The following is a 20,339-nucleotide window of genomic DNA, read 5'->3' as shown; positions in this document are numbered from 1 at the left end:
GGAGAGGTACGAAGGATTTAAATAAACCATGTGGGAAGTAATGTGATATCATGCATCTATTTGGGTCAATAATGCTTGATATAATCCACACACATATTATGCTAAAATATGCAATCCAGAATTTATCTTTTTTTGTTTAAAATTCTAAACTGCATTGCTCTGCTAACACCACTACTACTATTCAACTGATATTTGAACAGTGCATTTTGGGTAGTCATTAGCTCAATGACACCCTGTGGGTGGTGTTGGGTGAGTGTTGATTGGGTGCCTTATTGAGTCATTGACAGGAGGCCCATTACCCATTGCATTTATGAATAAACCTGGCCTGTGTAGCTGCCCACTCTGCTGCAGGCTCCCACAGTCATCCACCCAGACATGACAGCTGTGGTAGATACTGAAGCCTGGGGTTCACCTTTGCACTAGCAGATTTCAGAAGTTGGCAGGTCTGCTGGCGTACTGCTGGCGTTTCACTAGGATTAGTGCAGACAAGTAAAAAAAAAAAATTCCATATGGCATAACGAGGCCAACGTACCACCACACCAGGACCTCTGGCCCCATGTCTGGTGGGTTCTAGTCAGTGATTCACTAGTGAGAGTGGTTTTGCCTCCAGTCATGCATCTAATGAATATTAAAATAATATATAAATTTATTTGGAAATGCAGAGATCTGACTTATTAGGGTCCTTTTTTTTAGCTTGCTGCATATCTCTTCCTGACTATTATCCAAGTAGACAGTTTACATCTTGAAGACAGTTTCTTAAATGTCACATAGTTATTATGTCACTGTTTTGAACCATGCCAAGCTTTTGTTGGCATTTACATTTTAAGTTGAGTGAAAAGGTTGTGGATGGTGGCATGGTTTAGAGCTGAACATTGTCCTGTCCATGGTAGTACACTGTCACTTTGATTTAAAGAACATACTATAACAACTTTCAACAATAGCTGAGTGAGGGAAATTGAATTTAAAAATATGGGAAAACATCAGCTTGGGCGGTTAGACCTGGGTCAAGTATTTTTGGCAAATAGCATTTGTTTTAATCTCCTTTTTGTGCAGCAGATGGATGGGGTTTATCCACAGGGCCAAGAAGGCGTGGTGCCTTTGGAGGAAAGTTTCAACAGTGCTGTAGAATTTTGCATTTGTCTTAGTCAAAATACATGAATACAAATAAACCCAATTGGCCAGGACAGAGTTGAAAAACCTCTTTTGAAATTAATGAATATGTATTTAATTTTCCAGTTTTTTAGGATTTGGAGCTGAACGCTGTCTACTTAGATAATTTATTTCGTCTACAATTATGTCCATTACATGTAAGAAGGAAAAAAAGAAGAAAAAAACAAAAAACATCCTTATGTAATTCATGTAGAAAAAATGTGACACGTCACTCTAGTTTGATTGTTTTTTAATTCATCTACTCTACAGTTCCAGTCTTTGACTGCAGCAAATGTGTGTAGTCATAGCCTAATTTTATTTGGGAACCCCAGAAGAAACACTGAACTGTCAGAGAAGACATGAGTTTGCAGTGATTCCTGGAAGAAGTCTTGTTTATGCCTCAGAAGCCAGTGTCTGCCTGCAGACAGGCGGCAGGTATTTGTAGCTTAAATCCACTGTTGAGAAAATGAATCACTCAGAAGTGCATTCATGTTTCATCGTGATGTGCTAAGGGATGTGAATATATGACTTAGCTGACTGTGGATCTGTATCACTTGGTCACCTAGTTAAACTTGGATGACTTTAACTTTACATTTTTAGTCATGATAAAACAGTGAAGTAAACAAGGGAGCGGTCAGAGCCGCTGACATTTAGCTCTAAGCTTTTTACTCTTGAGTCACCCTTCAAAACAAATCGATTCAAAATGTAATACACATGGATGACATGATTTGCGGACAGACCCACACAGGTCCTACCATGGATGTAAATCTGTAAAGTCAAATATTGTGGCTTGGTTTTTTCAACTTGGCTCTTCATTGCGTAGGCTTTTTGTTGTAGCTTTCAATATGTGGATTTGTGGGGGGGGGGCATGCAGCAAAGGACTGTGGTTCGGGGTCATTAGGGCTACTGTGGTAAGGACTGAGCCTCAGTATATGGGGCGCACACTCAACCAGGTGACCCAGCAAGGTGCCCCATTTGTGACTATAGTTGAGAGCAAATCAGTATTTAAAGGCTCAGTTGTCCAAAAATAATGATTTCTTACAAGATGCACAGAAGTTCATTCCTGTTTTCCAAGAGGGGCTTTATTAGTGGCTTTTTTGGTGGTGTCTGTACTGGAAGCCATATCCAGATGGCCTTGTCTGCCTTGTCATTGTCAAGGTTACATCCATATCTGATGCTCTGTATCCATTATTCACACAGTATTCTCTGAGGCCTATTAGACGTGAACACATAATTGCCTCCATGGTGGCCAATAAAGTCTACAAGAGAAACGTGACTGTGTTCATGTATTATCTCATTAGAAATGTAAAATGACAAATTTATGGCTTTTCCCCACACAAATTTAACATATTGGATATCATTCACTACTTTTTTTATTACGCTTTGTAAAACGTTTTTAATGTTTTAATCTTCTCCCTTTGTTCTTTGGAGAAGAGACCCCCCCCCCCCCCCCCCCCCCCCCCGCCACACTTAAAATTAACCTCATTTCAGCTTCATGATTTACAGTATGTAGAGACTCTCTTTCAGCAGCTAACTGTGGATAACACCTCCATCTTACAACATCTTACATTGTGTTTTTATATTGAATAAATAGCAAGGAGACACAGTGATGTTATAAATAAAGATTAAATCAATACTCAAATCTAATGTGAAACACCAAATATTAACACTCATTCTGGCATTATGCACATGTGAAAACATGCATATCTATCTGTGAAAGACAAAACTCATTTGGCTGTACAGCTGAATCACCACCTCAAACAGTTTCAACAATCCCTGATTTGGACCTTTATGACTTACTGCATTCATTTTAAAATGCTGCACCTATTACCTAATGAACAGGCAACTGAGTCTATTTTGTAAAAAGAAGAAATCAATTTCATTTGCTTTAAGAAAAACTAGATTTTAAATATATGTCACTAGAAGGTCTTGATGAGATAGTTATATATACAGTGTTTGCATTGCTTGTTTAGGGGTTTACTTTCATTTATTTACCCACTAGCAATTCTCAAAACACCTGAGTGGAAATAATGTAGCAATCGCAGCTGTTTTTCTTTTCCGTTTTGTGATCATCAGACCAAATCCTAATTTTTTTCCCCCCCTTCACCCAGATTTTCCCCAAGGACCATGTTTGGACCATTGCCACAAATGGAAATTGTTCCAGTAACTATCCTCTTACAATTTTAATACAGCTCTGTGATTGTGATTAAGTTTGACTTTCCTTGTGTCGATCAGGATATTCAATTACCCACAAACTGCTGTTCAAGCCTACCATCTTAAATTGACTCTCTGGGCAAAATCTCTTTGTGATGATCACTGTCGGTTCAACTGATACAATCAGGCATTCACTAAACCTTGATGTTAACATCTGAACGGCCATAAATGGTACTCATCTTCAGTGTGTAAGTTTATAATCCCGGTGGACACCTTGCACTGTGAAATACAGAGTTACAGTATTTTCAGCTTTGCATCCAAAAGCTGTATAGATAATGGATGGGTGGATGGCTTTCAACAATAACAAAAAAAAAAATAGGTTGGCAAGCCTTACTTTCAAAACTGGCCTGTGTAGATGCAGGCAAGTGTGTTCTGTTTAGCTTAGAACAACGTTTCAGCTTGTTTTGCTGCAGCAGTGATTGTGTGCCATTTAAACAGCTGCTGCTCACTCATACCTGTAAAAGCTCCAGTCATTTACGTCAGTCCTAGCTTGAGTTAATAAGTTGTTTTGGCCTGTTTTTAATCTTATAAGCCAGCCTTTCCTCATAGCCTCAGCTGCTTCAGTAAAATGAAATAGATGAAAGACTGAAAGGACAAAAAAGAAATAAAATGAGCACAGCTAGGCTCTACAAAACCCAGATGTGTTTGTTGGGGAAAACAACTTAAAATACCAATAGATAACCATAAGATTCATGATTGAGTGCTTCCCACTATGCACATTGTGTTTTGATAATCAAGCTCTGCGTACATCTGATAGCTGCAGTAATTCACTGTCTACCTGTTTATTCAACAGAAAAAACAGGATGTGAGTTCTGTCAAAAGCTGAGATGGGTATCGGCAAGGCCCGTGGGATGGATATAGCAAACAATCATTTCCTCTTTGCTGTAACCAAAGTTGGCTTCCTTTAGGGTTTGTAACTTATATGTTTAAAGCGAGACAAACCCATTTTGAAAAAAAAAAAAACCAATATTATTGTTTCTCACTTATAAATAGATTGATGCGCACACACAAAAAATAAAATTGTCATTAAATTTATCTGGAAAGAAAAATGCTCGCAACTTAAGATGTCTACTCTACATAGGAGAAAGGAGGATGGTGGCCTCTCAGTTCCCAACTTTAAACAGTAATCTTAGTACTTTGTGTTTAGACCCCTCCTGAGCTGGTTTAACACCGATATGTCTGTCTGCTGGTGTACCCTAGAAAGTGCTATGACAGAGCTTTGGTTCCTCCATGACGTTCTTTTTGCCAATGTCTCTCTAATAAACAGTGTCAGCTACGCTTTGGCCCCATTATCTCTCATCTTATCAAAACTTGCAGATTAGCTGAAACATACTGCTGTGGAGCTTGTAACTGGCACACTTTTTCTCCATTATTCAACAATACAGCACTCCTGATTGGTGGGAAGCCTATAACAGTTCCACCTCCACAGTAATTCAATTTCAATTCAATTTAATTTATAGTATCAATTCATAACAAGAGTTATCTCGAGACACTTTACAGATAGAGGAGGTATAGACCACACTCCAGAATTTACAAGGACCCAACAGTTCTTGTAGTTTCCTCAGTAGGAAAAGAGGGGAGTTCATTGTCTAAAAGACGAGGCGAGTTTGGCTTGTTACTCTTTTCTGACTTAAAAAACGCATTAAACGTTCCTCTTTTTTCTTTTACCTTCAGTTAAGATCAGCTTTCAAGGCACACAGTGTTCCCTGGCAGAGGGCTCTGTCCATCCATCCTATCTGGAAGTTACTTACTATGTAGCCAAAAATCGGTGGTATGGTATCCAGGCTTTATCAGTTCTTGGTGATATCTGGCCACTGTGCCCTTCCTATTGAGAGGATCTGGGCTCACGCCCAGACCTGAGTATTGATCTCGACTGGCATGATGTATGGTCTAGCATTCAGGAAGTATCACACAATCCAGACCATCAGCAGATTCACTACAATTTCATTCATAGGACATATCTCACCCCTGTGAAAATGCATCACATGAAAATAATTAATAGTCCTTTATGCACATACTGCCCATATAAGCCCATGGTACATCTTCACATGATCTGGGATTGCTCTCCTGTTGATTAGTACTGGAACAATATTGCATCCAAAATATCTGCCCTGATTAATGATGTAAATGTGCTGTATTTTATATAGCGCCTTTCTAGTCTTAACTACTCAAAGCGCTTTTACATGTTACAGGAACCATTCACCATTTACACACATTCATACACTGTGGCCGAGGCTGCCGTACAAGGTGCCACCTGCTCATCAGATAAACACTCGCACACATTTACACTCCGATGGCGCAGCATCGGGGGCAACTCAGGGTTCAGTGTCTTGCCCAAGCCACAGCCCACCATTATACTGTACCTGTTACTGTACGCTCTCCATTTCTGCAAGATTGGGAATGATTGAGACTTATATTGGCACAGCTACCAGAAGACTTACAACTTTCAGACTTGTCACATCTACGTCGTCAAGCTCAGTTGGAGGCTGCGCTGTAACGCTCAACCATCACCGAAAAAGTGCTTCTAATATACTTCACTCTGTCTATAGGAAATCAGTGGTGTCACATTGCCCATTTCTTCTACTGTCTATGGGAGGATCATGCATGGTAAACAAACTGACTCAACCACCGGGGTCAGCTGGATCTCTCCATACATAATTACACTAGCAAATGCAGCTGAGTGGTTCAGAGGCCCCCGGCTGATTCTGAATTTAAACAAAGCTTTTGTCTGCAAGCTGATTGTAAGATTACATGCAAAAGATTTCACAGATAAAATGACTGCATTTAAAGATTTTTTTACTGGCTACAAAAAAAACTATTTACCAGATGGCAGACTGTTTGACAATTGTTACAAAGTGACATGTTTAATTAGTTCAAGGTAATGGATTTTACAAGCAGAAACAAGTGTTTTCTATGTTCATGAAGTACCTTTCAAGTGGTTTAAGTATATTTCTCATAGAGCTGCAATGGTCACTGATTAGTCAATAGAAATAAATCCTCCAATTCATTTGAAAATCCATTAAACATTTTAGTCAATTGCCAATATTCACTGGTTCCAGAACTTTGAATGTCAGGTTTTTCGTTGTCTTATATGAAAGCATGTTGAACATCTTTGGGTTTCGGACTGTTGGTCAAATAAAACAAGCTATCCAAATAGATCACCTTTGGTTGTGGGAAGTTTTACCAGACATATTTTACAATTTTCAGACATTTTATAGACAAAATGATTATTTGAAAAATAGTGGCAGCCGCTGTTACTGATACAGTATTGTTTCAATCTACAAGAATTGTGTGAATGTGTTTGTCTGGGTCACTGAGAGGATTTTATAATAGTCTCAAACTGTAATTTATTTTGTTAGGGTTTAGAAGAAAAGTACTTGTATTTTTCAAAGATCCATATGAGCATATTTTGATCTAGGCATCTTGACAGACCGCCGCTGCTCTGCCCCACTGGGACCTCCGTCCACTGAGATGACACAGCTGGTTTTAAATCAGCAAAGTATCCCTTTAGGTGAACTAACAGAAACTATTAAGTCTAGGACAAGAGAATGGTCATGGGAGTTGGACTCGGGCTGTGCAGCATTTTCACAGATGGTGTGGTCTAAAAAAGCCTATTGGCTTTTGTTGTGATATAATATGGAATTTCTAAGGAATTCATTGATGCAGACCAGTTGGGCAGTATATATTTCAGAATACTTTCTAACACATCCACCATGTCTGTTTCACATTATTAACTAATGATTCTGTTATAGCCCTTGAGGGACTTTGGTTCTCCTGCTGTTTTATTATTTACATTTATCAACTACTTACTGAACTATTCATCATTGTGGACTCATCACGTCTCCTTGCCCTTTCTAAACCACAGTGTGCCTCTAAATGAATAATCTATTTTAATCATCCCTATTCAATATCTAAAGGCATAGTCCTATTTTAGGACATCTGACAATGGGATGCATGTCAAATTCCAGTATAATCCCTCTTTTTATGCACCATCAAGCAAATGGAGGCATCCAACTGTAGTGATGTGGTAGGCAGATTGGGTGACAATATCCAAGAAATAATGGAGAAAATACGTTCTGCCTAAAACTAAGGCTAAAAAAACAACTAAGGGTTGGAAATAAGGGGGACAGAGGCAGCGAGAAGGCAGTGAATTAAGAAAGGGGTGATGACAAAAAGCTGGACTGAGTAATAGAGGTTTTCAATCAAGAAAAAAATCCTCTATATGCCATGGATGCTTGACATTTCTCTACAAGGGTGAGGGGCAGATTTGGATGAGTTTTCGACCGGAGGTAGCCAACCCCACAGTGATGCTACCGTCAAGGAAATTTATTAGGGCTGCAACTGACGATTATTTTCACTGTTGATTAATCTGTTGATTGTTTTCTTAATAAATTGATTAGTTGTTTGGTCTATAAAATGTGAAATGGTAAAAACAAAAGGGATCAGTGTTTCCCAAAGCTCAATAAGACGTTGTCAAACGTCTTGTTTGTCCACAACTCAAAGATATTCAGTTTACTGTCACAGAGGAGAGAAGAAACTAGAACATATTCACATTTAACAAGCTGAATTTTTACTTTTGTCTCAAAAAAATTCTCAAACCGACTAATCAATTAATCTTTGCAGCTCTAATATAGATCCAACTAATAAAGAAATCCCATCAGTTTTTCTGTCTAAAGGTAGATTATCTGATTACATTTTCATGTTCAGTGTTTGGTTAGTAGCACAACTAAGCCACTGTAAGAACACCATGGTGCATTCTTTTATTTGTGCTTTTAATCCTTTTCTTTTATCGTCTCCAAGATATTGATCCTGAAAGCTAAAATTGGTGCATTTTTCATCATTTGTATATAGTCATGGGAGACTCGTTCATAGTATCAATTAAATTTAATTGCAGTTGGAGCCAAAGTATGTACCGTATTGTGGGAATTGCAGGGAGATGGTTTATAATGCATGAATTTAATCATTGAATTTTTATTCCTGAGAGCTACAGCTTGACTTGATACGATTTAAGTATTCTGCATTATTAAAATATGTATGATGTTTTTACAACATGGCCAATCAAATCTTCTAAACACATCTTAGGAAAAGAAATAGTTCTGCTTTCGCTGTCAAAACTCACCGTTTACAGTAATCTTATTCTGCGATAAAGGCATTTGTGCAGTGTTTACAAATAATATACTAAAAAAAATCAAATAGATTCCACACTAAACAGGCAATTTGGCCTGTATTTGATGCACATTTCAATGAAACCCCGTCTTAATAAAACTTCTGGTATTAAATTTTACCAGATTTTTCAACTGACAAAGAGCATATTATATTGTAGCAGTCCAAGCACTTTCCATCTCATGCTTATAGTGTAGATCGGCTATTTAAGTATAGAAAAGCTATTTTTAGTTTAGAAAAGCTATTTCTTTCAATACCAATTTTATAAAACAAAAGAAATTACAACATTACACATTACGGCACATCTCTTTTTTGCTAAACATAGTTTTTTCCTGCTTGCCTGTAACGTTAGACAGCGCCCCCCCCCCCCCCCCCCCCCCCCCCACACACACACACACACACACACACACCACACACACACACACACACACACACACACACACACACACACACACACACACGCTGGCTCGCCGCACACCAGTATAAACACCAGGCCACTTACGTAGGCTACGGCGAAAGCTGTGCGTGGAGCCTCCGCAGAAGCGTAAAACGGACTAAAGGTATTGATTCTGAAATTGAGTATTGCATGGCGAAGCAGTTGTCGATACACAATCCTTAGGAGGCAATTTGGTCGGTGCCTAAAAAGTATTAAATTTGGTACACAGCCTTATTGGTGACACTAAGTACAGGTGTGTGACACATTTTACAAAACTGTGGAAGTACTTTACAAGTAAATACCCTTTTTAATTGACTTTAAACTTTAATGAGGCACAAAAATGTGTCTGTGAGGATATGACCTCAAGAAAAGGCCAGATATTGAGCAAGAGATCAATTCCAATGAGTGATTATGCATATTTAATTACCATCTCTAAAAGTAGATGGAATACAGGGGGGAATATTTAAGCCTTAACAAATCAAGGTGTAATAGCTACACTTCCTTCTTATCCGTCATAGACGTGATGTCAAACCCTGAGAGCGAGACCTCTCTTGGATGTTGAACTACATTCTAACAGGGATACAGGTTCATTATAGATCCTCATGCAATTCTTATGATGTCAGAGCATGCTTGGCTAGCTGCGGTTAGCATCCATTAATGGATGTAGTGGCTATAAGGTGGATGTCCTTGAAATGACAAGAGGAGATTGCAGAGAAGGAGGCAAATTGAGTCAGACAGGAGATGTTGTTGTCAGCCCTGTTGGGATGTCTGCGGTTGGGAAAAGGAGCATGTGCAAACACTGAGCACGGCCTTCTGAATGTTTTGAAGTACATCACAGCAGTGTTAAGATGCAGTTATCTGAGAAACCGATATCCCAGAGGGCAGAGACGACTGGCAAGTCTAACAGAGATGCTGGCTCTGACTAGACCAAAGGGAAAAGTGTTGTCAGATACATCCTATTAAGAGCTCAGCAATTCCTTTAGTAAGATAACAGTTTGGGTGGCTTCCCCATTTAGAAAAATAAAGTTCAAACATGTTTCTAGGGATGGGTATGGTTAGTATTATATATGACTACTCTTATTGGTACACCTTCAGTTTGGTTGTTTCTCTTATATACTATATACAATACTCAGTCATAAAAGATATACTATATCTTAAAAAAAAATGTATATCTAATTTTTGTAAAAGAATAAATTCAGGACAGGATTAGAATGTATTCATATTTTAAATATAACTAAATGTTGAAAAAAAAAAAAAAAAGGCCAAGGCCCTCTTCCGGCAAAAAGCTTAAAAAGCCTTTATTCAGATGGCTATTTCATGGGTAAATTCTAAAATTATAGACAATGCTTGTGCCTGTTAAAATTGAGCTGGGTTACAACTTCTTCTTCAGGGTGCCTATGACTGTTGTGAGTGAAGCTTTGAACTAATCTTCACAGGCCTAGTTGGAGCTTATCAATACTATTATTACTACTACAATACTACTATCTTAAAAATGTAGGTCTGGGCCCGTTCTAATGCCGTGTTTCAGTACCCATCTCTGTCTTTCAGTGGCTGTGGAGCAACATGTGCCCCTGCTGGGTTAAGGTTCAGGGTCTGAATGAAGTTTAAATACTGACACCAATAAACATCCCATTCTATTCACGAGACACCATTGTTAACTTTTTTTACCGTTGTCAATTCTCAGGTCATAGGTTTGGTCTTTCTCTTTTCTTTATCTAACTTGTTGCTGTGTTGTTTTTCAGATCTCCTCTTCATGGTTTTTTTTTCTCATAGTATGTTTCAAAAGAGAAATGTCCAGAGGGTATTTTCTTTCCTGATTGGACCGGATTTCACTTGTTTTTCACACCATGCAGAATTACCTCATTGTGGTCCCCCACGATCTTACATTGCATGATTGACAGCTGCCCATGAGTCCTGTGTTGTGTCTCACAGGAGGATCAGTGGATGTTGTGGTTTTGTGAGGGGTGAGCTGCTTCACTGATTATGTAGCCCAGTGATGGAGCGAGTTGGCTGACGTGTCTCCAAGAATCAAGGCGAAATCACACGAGGGTAATTAACCCGAAGCACAGGGGTGAGGGCCAGATGAAAGGATTTCAGCACCTTTGAATTAAACACTGTCCAAGGAATATGGACAATCCACAGTCTGCTTCATTATAAACCCAGAACCATTCATAGAACCTTTTATAACTGAGGAATACACCCAGCCTTTCTAGTTGTGAATTGTATTGAATTTTGAATGGAGGAGGTCTCTGTATTTGTTTTCAGCACCACTGAATTAAACATGCTCTAAGGAATGGGAACAATCTACAGGCCGCCCCCATTACAAAAAAAACACTGCCATCCAAAAGGGGATTTAATACACACAGAATGTTCATGCATGTAATTTAACTGAAATTTAAAGAGGGTTGTTCTCTATTTGAACTCAGCACTGCTGAATTAAACATGCTCGAAGGTACAGGAACAAATAAATAAAAGCTATTAAAAACAAGCTAGAACCCCAAACCCATCCAGATGATGCTTTGCAAAAAAATATTATAAAAGTTTTCCCAAAATGAAATTTTGGTGCTGCGTTAAGGGCAAAAAAAAAGGCTTTTGGGGGGTTTAGGGTTTTCCCTTCCATTTAAATCGGGGCTTTTTTTGGGCAATTTTTTCAAATCCCGACAGTTTTAGGATGGGTTTAGTTCTGAGAAAAAGGTTTTGTTTTTCCCTCCTGTTCCCTTTAATCTTTTTTTTTTTGGGGGTTCCCCCTATTTTTTTTAATCGGCCCCCTGGCGGGTTTTCCTTACGGGACAGTCTTTTTTATTGCTCACACCAGAAGAAAAACAATGCATTTTTTATTTAAACCCTTTTTGGGAAACGTCCCCCATTTTTTTTTTAGATTTTTTTCCCAAAAGGGTTTTTGGGGCGTCCCCATTTCTGATTTGTTACCATCAAAAGAGCCTTGAAAAATTTCCCCCCAATGCCCGGCAGAAAGCGGGAGATACTTGATCAGGGAGGACGGGGGAAAAGGGGGGAAGCAGTGCTGGTACGGAAGCCCGGGCTAATGTGCCAAACAAAAACTAGGGCTCTGTATGCAGTTTTTAGTTTGTGTGTGTGTGGTGTGTGTGTGTGTGTGTGTGGGTTTTTTGGTGGGGTGTGTGTGTGTGTGTGAGTGTGGGTGTGTGGTGTGACTGAGGGGTTAAATGTCATGTGCAGCCTTCCCTTTCCCCCCTTAAATTTGGGACTTGTCAAAACCCCACTTACCACCCAATTTGAAGGAAAAGCTCTCCCCTGCCCCCTTTTTTTCTTTTAGGGGGGCCCGGGGCTGTAAAATTGGGGGGGGCCCCTTGGGTGTCGGGAAACACAGAATTTTTCCCTCACCCCCCACCTTCTGGGATCTTTTACATATCTCACCCCGGCACATGACACTCTATTTTTTTTCTATTTAAAATATATAAAAATTTTATATAATATATATAAAATTACCACACAGTCTTAAATTCTTTTTTTATTTAGTTTGGGGCTTGTGAGGGTTTGGTGAAACGGGGATTGAAGTATTATAGTTCTAGACCTGCTGGGTTTTGGGACATTTCTGTAATCAATCCGTCTTATGAAAACATTTCAGAATCCATTGGAGGAAAACATATGGTTATCCTCCAATGGATTCTGAAATGTGTGAAATATCAAGGTAAAAAGCAGGCTGCTTCTTTTAAATTTTTTTAAACATAAAATTTTCACCCATAGATCTTTTTTAAAGGGCGCACTGCATTTTCTCAAAGTTATGTTCAAATATGTTTGGGTCTTGTAACACTCAAGCCAAGGTAATTTATTGTATTCCACCGTAGCTGTTTTTTGTAATAGAGAAAAGGATTTGGTTTGATTCTACTATAAGGGCAGAACATGTAAAAAACGTTATTTTTGTAATCTAAATGTTTAAATTCCTTTTGATTGAATGATGTTATGGCTTTTTTTGTGGATTTGTGAAAATGACCTTAGTAACCATTCCAAAACCTCACTGGATAAACTGTAACGTGCATTCACTCGACAAAGATTGCTGCCTTGATACTGTATGTATTACTTCAGATCTGGACTTAAATTCAGAGTTTGTATTTGTGCGATTACAATTTTTCCATGCGATATGATACTGAGGCTGTGGTCCTGATCATATGGCCGAGTCTTTCCACAGACACGGGAATTGGGTCTCCCACTCTATGGAGCACAGAGTGAGCTCTCCAGGGATCAAAGCTCAGATGAGGTCCCATGCGTTCCAGCTCAGCACCGACAAAATCAGGAGACTTGACGATGATAGGAAAGGAGCTGCCTGACAGGGAGGAAGGGCTTCTATCTCTGACTCTCTCTGTACTCCGAAGTGACGAGCAGCCCGCCGCTGTGTAGCCAGGCGGAAAACTGCCCTTTCTGGCATAAGATGCCTTGACCCTTTGGCATCATATGCGGAACGTAGCCTTTCACCATCTCCACCATCCATCGGTAGCTCAGAATAATCTGCAGCAGATCTGACACTGGTATTGTTAACTCCTGCTGCTGCTGCTCACTGCTCTGGAGTCAGTGGTCAGTTTATAAAGATGAAGATTAGAGGCAGTAGGGTGACGGATCACTATTAGACAAAGATGTTGAGGGTTATTTCTCCACACATAATCTCACTGACTAATACTACAAGCAAATGAGATCACCAGCCTAATATGTAATGCCTTAAGGACATGTGAAGATGCTTTTGTGTATCTATGTTTTATGTAACTAAATAAATACAAATCTAACAAAACGTGATGGAGAGGTGCAAAAAAGCCTCCGAGGGGCTTGATCAGGGCACTCTCCAGTATACACCTTAATCTGTTATAAAAGGAGAAAAACCTATTACATGAAGATTTTTTTTTTATTTGTAGACACACCACTACACATCATCATCTTGCTTCTTCTAGATCCGCTTACACTTTTGTGGCAAGACTCAGTTGCAAGTTGATTTTAGTATTTAGTAGTTTGTTAGGGCACAGCTAACGTTTTCACATCACTACTCTTTGTTAAAGTTGAGAGGAAATATTTAGTTTCCACTTAAATTGTCCACTTTCAACTCCTGATCAATTTACTATTTTGCCTGAGAAAGGCCCAGCAGGGTTTAAACGTTGCAGCACAATAAACTATGGGAGTATTAGTAAAGTGCAGGCAGTTCATTTTTTCAGTTGTAACTTCCTATCAATGACACCTCAGTAAATAAGTTAAAGGCATTGGTGTAGAGTTAATATTTGCTGCCACCTGCTGGTGTACAGACTCCCAGTGTTTCAAAAGAGTGTAAGGTATCTAGAGCCTGATGTTGGATGCCCATGTTCATTTGTGCCATACATGCAATGCAGTCCTCAAGGCATGTTATCCTTTTCCATTCATTCACTGATATAGACCTCAGATCAGCTTGATGGGTAAATGAAGAGCTGTTGTAAATATTTTTAGAATACTGTTGCATTGTTGTTCACAGAATGTGTTCGATTCTTCTATAAGTGCATCCGGGAGTAAAAAAACTACTTTTTGCAGGCAAACTTATGAGATTCCTTAAAGCAGGATGACCCTACACAATGATTCAATGGTAGGGAACATTTAAAGGTACCCTGTTGAGTTCTTAACCAGTAGTTGCACTATGGAACAGTGTTTACAAGTAGGTTCCCATTTTGTTTTTACGTGCAAGCACACAAGGACATGCATGCGCTCAAGCACACTAGCAAGGCGATACACGGTTTTGCTGCAGTCACTGTAGTCCACTGATGGACAGTTGGTGGCAGTAACACAGTCAGAGACAGTATTGAAATGCACCCACAAATGTAGCAGAAGACTGTAAGCTGACAAACAATAGTGGAAAAAAAAGGAAGAAAAAACATTTTATAGGGGTGGGAATTACAGGATATCTCCCAATACGATATGATACCGATAACAATACAGCAATTCTGCGATTATCACTATATTGATAGACAATCCTTTAATGATAGGTCACAATATCAGTCTAACTATGAATACCAAATGCCCATGAAGAGGTCAAAGGTACCATGACATGGTGCTCTTTGGATGCTTTTATATAGACCTTTGTGGTCCCCTAATACTGTATCTGATGTCTATTTCTCAAGAAGTTCCTTTCCCAGAGAAAGGGGAGGTAACTTTGCTCCTTATGACCCAATCTGAGCTTTCATTTTCTCAAAGGCAGAGCAGGATTACCCAAGCCTCGGTTTACACCTATCGCCATTTCTAGCCACTGGGGCACCATAGGCAGGCTGGGGGGAACGCATATTAAAAATAATAAAAAAATGAAATTTTCATGCCCAAGGATCTATAAGTGCAGATTTTCTCTTTATTCAATGAAAGTCCAAACTGTTAGAGAACGGCACAATTCTGCAAGTACAAGTTTTTAGTGAGTAAATTCAAATTTCAGAACTATGGAGCAACTATGGGTCCATACTTTGGACTTCATTGTGGCTGGGGCATCTGTTATTTTCCTCAAACTGCTGTCCACCATCCCGTTGAAAACCTCTTCTTCTTTGGCTAGTTAACTTATGTTCAAGTTTCCCTCATTCATGTGATAATCGCCACCTCAAGGAGCAGCTGGAAGCAGGGAAATATATCAATATCAATTAAAATAATCAGTATGTGGCGCCAGTGTATTGATTTTTGTATCGCACAAAAGAAGATTATATATTACCGTATCAATATTGAGTCACACCCCCTAGCATTTAACATGTTTGTTTGACCTAAATGTAAACATTAATTTTGGTTGTTTACAAAAAACTACACAGGGTACCTTTTTAGATTAATAATTCAATTCTTTGTTTTGACAGAGTTGTATAACACAGTGGTCCAAGAGAAACCTCCATATCAGCAGAGGGAGACATATCTGACTAATATTAAACATTTCTTTTAAAGTCTGACCCATCAATCTAACTCCACTGCAGACATAGACGTTTAGGCACACACTGCGAGGTGGTGTTTTATTTGAACACGTGAGTCAACCAGTCTCTGTGGGCCACAGCTGGAGAGAGTAGAGTGCCCCACCCAGCAGCAACAGCGTCATATGTGGTTGCAACTCCCCCAACCTTCCCTCAACTAAACTCCCTCTGATTTATGCGTGCCGGACACCCCTCCCCTTCACTGCAGGATGCATTGTCCTCCACTCACTGAACTGAGTTCATTTTCAAAACGGTGCCTTTCACTTATAGCAGTGTGGTGGAACTGAAGAGCAACTAGTGCTGGGTGGCTACTGTTGGCAGCCAGATGCCTGTTTGTGGTGAGTGTATTTTTATGTTTGCACTGGAATGTGGCTCGATGGTTAGAGCTGGTAGCTTCCTGTAGATTCACTGGGGGAAAATTCAATGTATGTAGCCTTGTTTCAAAAGACAACTTACTGTAGTGTGTGCATCTTTCCCTGTTTGCGGTTTTAGTTGGTTATTGGAGACTTTCATCTAGTAGAAAAGGCTTAAACAAGTCAGTGCTTGTTCTCTTGCTTGTTCTTTTGAAATATCCCTCAATAACCTGTTTACAACATCAATAGTCTATTATAGACAGTGATGCACCCTCTGATGAGGCTGTAGCATGTAAATGCGTTTGAGAAGAATTTCTGGTCTTTTTTGTTCTTTTTTTTGTCATTTATATTTTTATTGAAACAGTGTCAAGAACAGGAGTGATAACAAGAAACGGAAACAAAAAGAACAGACAGGTAGAATTACATACACAGGGTAAGCATAGGTCTAACTCATCACCACACTACCTTTTCTACAGTCATTTATTTATCGGGGGATAAATCTTTTTCAGAATAAGTGTCAATTTGGATGTAAACAATACACTTTTCAGTCACTTGTGTTTTTACTAAGCCTAAAACAGAGTTTCTTAACTTTACTCTCAGGACATTTATTATCAAAGTTATCGATCATAGAAAATTATGCGTTATGGTCTTGTTTAAACTCTCTGATACTCTTGCTTTTGACTTCTGTAGCACGACTGTATTTTAACATCTCCGTCTCAAAGCATGCTAAATTGATACAAGTTATTTGCTGATACTTTGTGACCCAGGTCTGCTTGCCTGAAAGCGTGAGGCAGGACAGAGGAACTGTAAAAACACTCATTAGACACTCAAGGCCCTGGGGGCACGTGGATCTTTTGTCTGCCTATGAGATGCTCAGCGGCTGAGAAATGTGACACCACACTCTCCTTTTCAATCCTTTGTGGTTAATGTCTCATGCTGCAGTTCGGTTTGGAAACCATTAATTAGGAAACAGAGGGAATATAGAGTACACTGGAATATTTTCCCCTAAGCTCACATTTTGTAAGAATTGTCGGTATGAGAATGGAACTGACATTGTTTATTAGTTTACATTCATCTGTAACGTGTTGTGTGTGGTGTGTTGTGTGTGTGTGTGGTTGTGTGTGTGTGTTGTGTGTGTGTGTGTGTGTGTGTGTGTGTGTGTTGTGGTGTGTGTGTGTGTGTGTGTGTGTGTGTGTGTGTGTGTGTGTGTGTGTGTGTGTGTGTGTGTGTGACAATAGGCTGTTTATGTGGCTCAGTGGCAGTCTGAGGCAGAAGAGTGACTGTAGCCAGGCACAGTGCAGAGCGTCTCAGTTGGCCTCAGCCTTGCTTCTTGACTGTATGAAAAGCAGCCAGATTTTCATGCCATTTCGACCCGGGGGCATGTCATTTACCAAATGAATGGCTCTTTTTTTTCTGGACAGTTGAGCCAGTCACACTCTATCATGCCACGAGACAAGTGAACCCACAGTATTGCTTTTCACTGCAGAGGACCATTTTCATTTGCATACCTTCAGGGTATGGCTTGGGTGAAGCTTAATAATAATAATAATAATAATGCGTAAAACAGTTTAAGGACATAGTGGATGGGAATTATCAGACACAGTCTGATAATACTGCTTAGTCTTAATGCATGACTAGGTGTGATGAGGAACTATCTTCTTAGATGTTGTCTTTTTATATTGTATTTGTCATATCTTTAGTTATTTGTATAAGTCATGTATGTGTGAAGCTGTCTCACTACTCTGCACTAAATACATAATAGAAGTTGTTATTCATTTACACATCAGCAGAAAATACTAATAAACATATGTTTAACCATACACTAATCATCACACATATTTTTTTGTATTTTAATGAAGAACATTTTTGTTTGCTTGGTCTGCACATATAACATCAGCTGAAGCATTTTGGATGGGACTGTGAACAATTGGTCTGCTATGCTGATGTCACACAAAATCCAGGCAGCCTTTATGTTTTTCTCCCAAAAAACATTTTGCCAATTAAAATTCGTTGCCGTATACTTCTTATAATTACACAGGCTTCTGCACTTTTTTTAGACAGTCAACAAATTATAATCAAAAACTCATTTGGTGCTTAGGTATCTTCTGTCAATAAATACTTGAATTGGTGCTCAGAGAAATGGACCAAATAAACAAATGTGTCTCACAGTTTGAGTTATCTGGTTTAAAATGCCTCTTTATTTTAAAACTGGGGTTAATCCCCTGAGAAGGAAACCAGCCCTGTGGGTTGATTGTGGTCCCAAAGGTCACTAGGTCTGAAAACTCAGGTTAAAATGTCTTGTTGTCACCGTGGGATAGAGGGAAACGCAATTTCGATTTCTTTGTATGTTTTGACATGTGAAGAAATTGACAATAAAGCTGACTTTGACTTTGACTTTGACTTTGACTCAGCAAAATAATCTCTCAAATGATTTATTCTTTCCACATGCAAAAAAACAGAAATAAAAAATGCCACATTATTCCAGGTAGCACAATTGTAGGAAGCTAAAAGGGGTTACATCCCGGAGGTTTGCCCTGTGTCAGGACAAAGAATCATCCGACTGAGTGACTTTACTTCTTATGATTTACGGTACACTGAACCGTGGCCTCTTGAGTCGTCCTGATGACTGTTAGAAAGCAAACTGAGCGAGTCGTAGCTGCGTCAGTCGGTGCTTCCTCTGGTGGTGGGGGGGGTCAGAGGTGAAAGGGGTCGCTGGGCAGGAAGACTGCAGGCTGGGGTGAAGACGGAGGCAAAATCACAGCTGGATATCTCTGGCTGTTTGTTTTGCTGGTGACCGTACTAGAGCGTATAACAATGGCTTTAATCATGACAGTGGTCAGTGTTTACAGTGTTTGCCTGCTGTTTGGCATCTCGCTCAACCTCTGCAGGGTGTCTTTTTCCTCTTCTGGTCTGTGGCAATATCTGTGTGAGTGCCTGAATGCCTCTTTATCTCTTTCAGGATGGCTCAGTGGGGAACCTTGATGACCTGGTTCAGGAGTATTCTCGGTATTACGGAACCTCCCTCAGTGATGTGTGTGAAAGGATGGAGGAGCTACGGAAACGTAAAGTAGTGCAAGATGCAGAGATGGTAAACAGTCTTATCTTGTCTTTTTCTTATCAGTTAAGACCTTGGCTTATCAACAAAAAAAATCTGATATCTCATCATTACATTTGGGGGGGGGGGTCTTTCATTGTTCTCTTAACTTCAGTTTCTCAGTGTGAGAGTTAGATGAATAGATTGACACAAGTTTAGCATAAAGACATAAAAACACTGTTAAATCCGCTTACCTGCACTTCAAAAACTCACTAATAAAAACATTTTATCTCGTTTGTTTAGCCAGGGTATTCTCTCATTTAAGTCTCAAGGAGGAAGGATGGAAGAAACATGCGGTTTTGTCACATTTATTGACTTTCTAAATAAAAGTTACTTTTGAATATAAAATACAGATATGTTCAACCCCGTAGTTGTTGGGAGTGCAGCAATTGCAGATGTCCTAAACTGTAACACAAAACCGTTTACCGGTAGGGTGACCACCTCCCGCGTAGCGCGTGCGCGCACAGCGTTTGAAGCCCAATTCACGCGTCCCGCAAATTGAGACCGTGTCACGCATAATCAATGCTTGCTCAAAAAAAAAAGTTGGTCGCTCTATCTTGGAACCCGAGGCAGCCAAACGAACATTAGGCTCGTTGGACATGAACTGCGCCTGTAAAGTAGACGAGAGCAGGCGGCAGCAGCCGGGGGGTGGTGGGGTGGTGGGGGGGGGACACTAAAAGCTGCGGTAAAGTCAGGCAGTTTCCAGCCGATTCCAGAACAGGAAGTGACTTTAACACTGTGGTGCGATTCCGATTTAATAAAATATAATCAGACCCACATATCAGCTGGAACAGTCTCTAGTTTTAATTGTAGATCTCAGAATGCTCTACATGAGATCTGATGCTGATTTTAATTAACAACAGACTGGAGATGATCTGTGATCTGAACGGATTTAGTCTCTCTGACTTCTAAACGTCACTATCAGCCAGAATGTCCAGAATATGACTTTAAATCAGCCAAATAGTTAAAATCCCTCCGATTCGTTGTCATGACAGCGCAGGCACGTGCATACC

General features: G+C 39.6%; 1 protein-coding gene across 2 annotated transcripts in view; it reads left to right on the top strand.

Moving 5' to 3' along the window:
• The window catches only part of sash1b (SAM and SH3 domain containing 1b), a 53,021-nt gene that overhangs the window by 17,282 nt on the left and 15,400 nt on the right, over nt 1–20,339 (top strand). Inside the window, exons 1-2 of one of the 2 annotated variants that reach the window (XM_032500814.1) lie at nt 16,004–16,217; nt 19,192–19,320. In XM_032500814.1, coding sequence (XP_032356705.1) covers nt 19,276–19,320 — 45 coding nt within the window. In that variant the 5' untranslated portion in view covers nt 16,004–16,217; nt 19,192–19,275. Of the gene's footprint in view, nt 1–16,003; nt 16,218–19,191; nt 19,321–20,339 lie in introns of those variants that run through there. The other variant, XM_032500813.1, reaches the window with a different exon arrangement.

This window comes from Etheostoma spectabile, chromosome 20 (genome assembly GCF_008692095.1).
Source record: "Etheostoma spectabile isolate EspeVRDwgs_2016 chromosome 20, UIUC_Espe_1.0, whole genome shotgun sequence".
NCBI classification, from domain to species: domain Eukaryota; kingdom Metazoa; phylum Chordata; class Actinopteri; order Perciformes; family Percidae; genus Etheostoma; species Etheostoma spectabile.
Note: the sequence above shows the minus strand (reverse complement) of the source record. Positions and strands in the feature narration are given on the sequence as shown.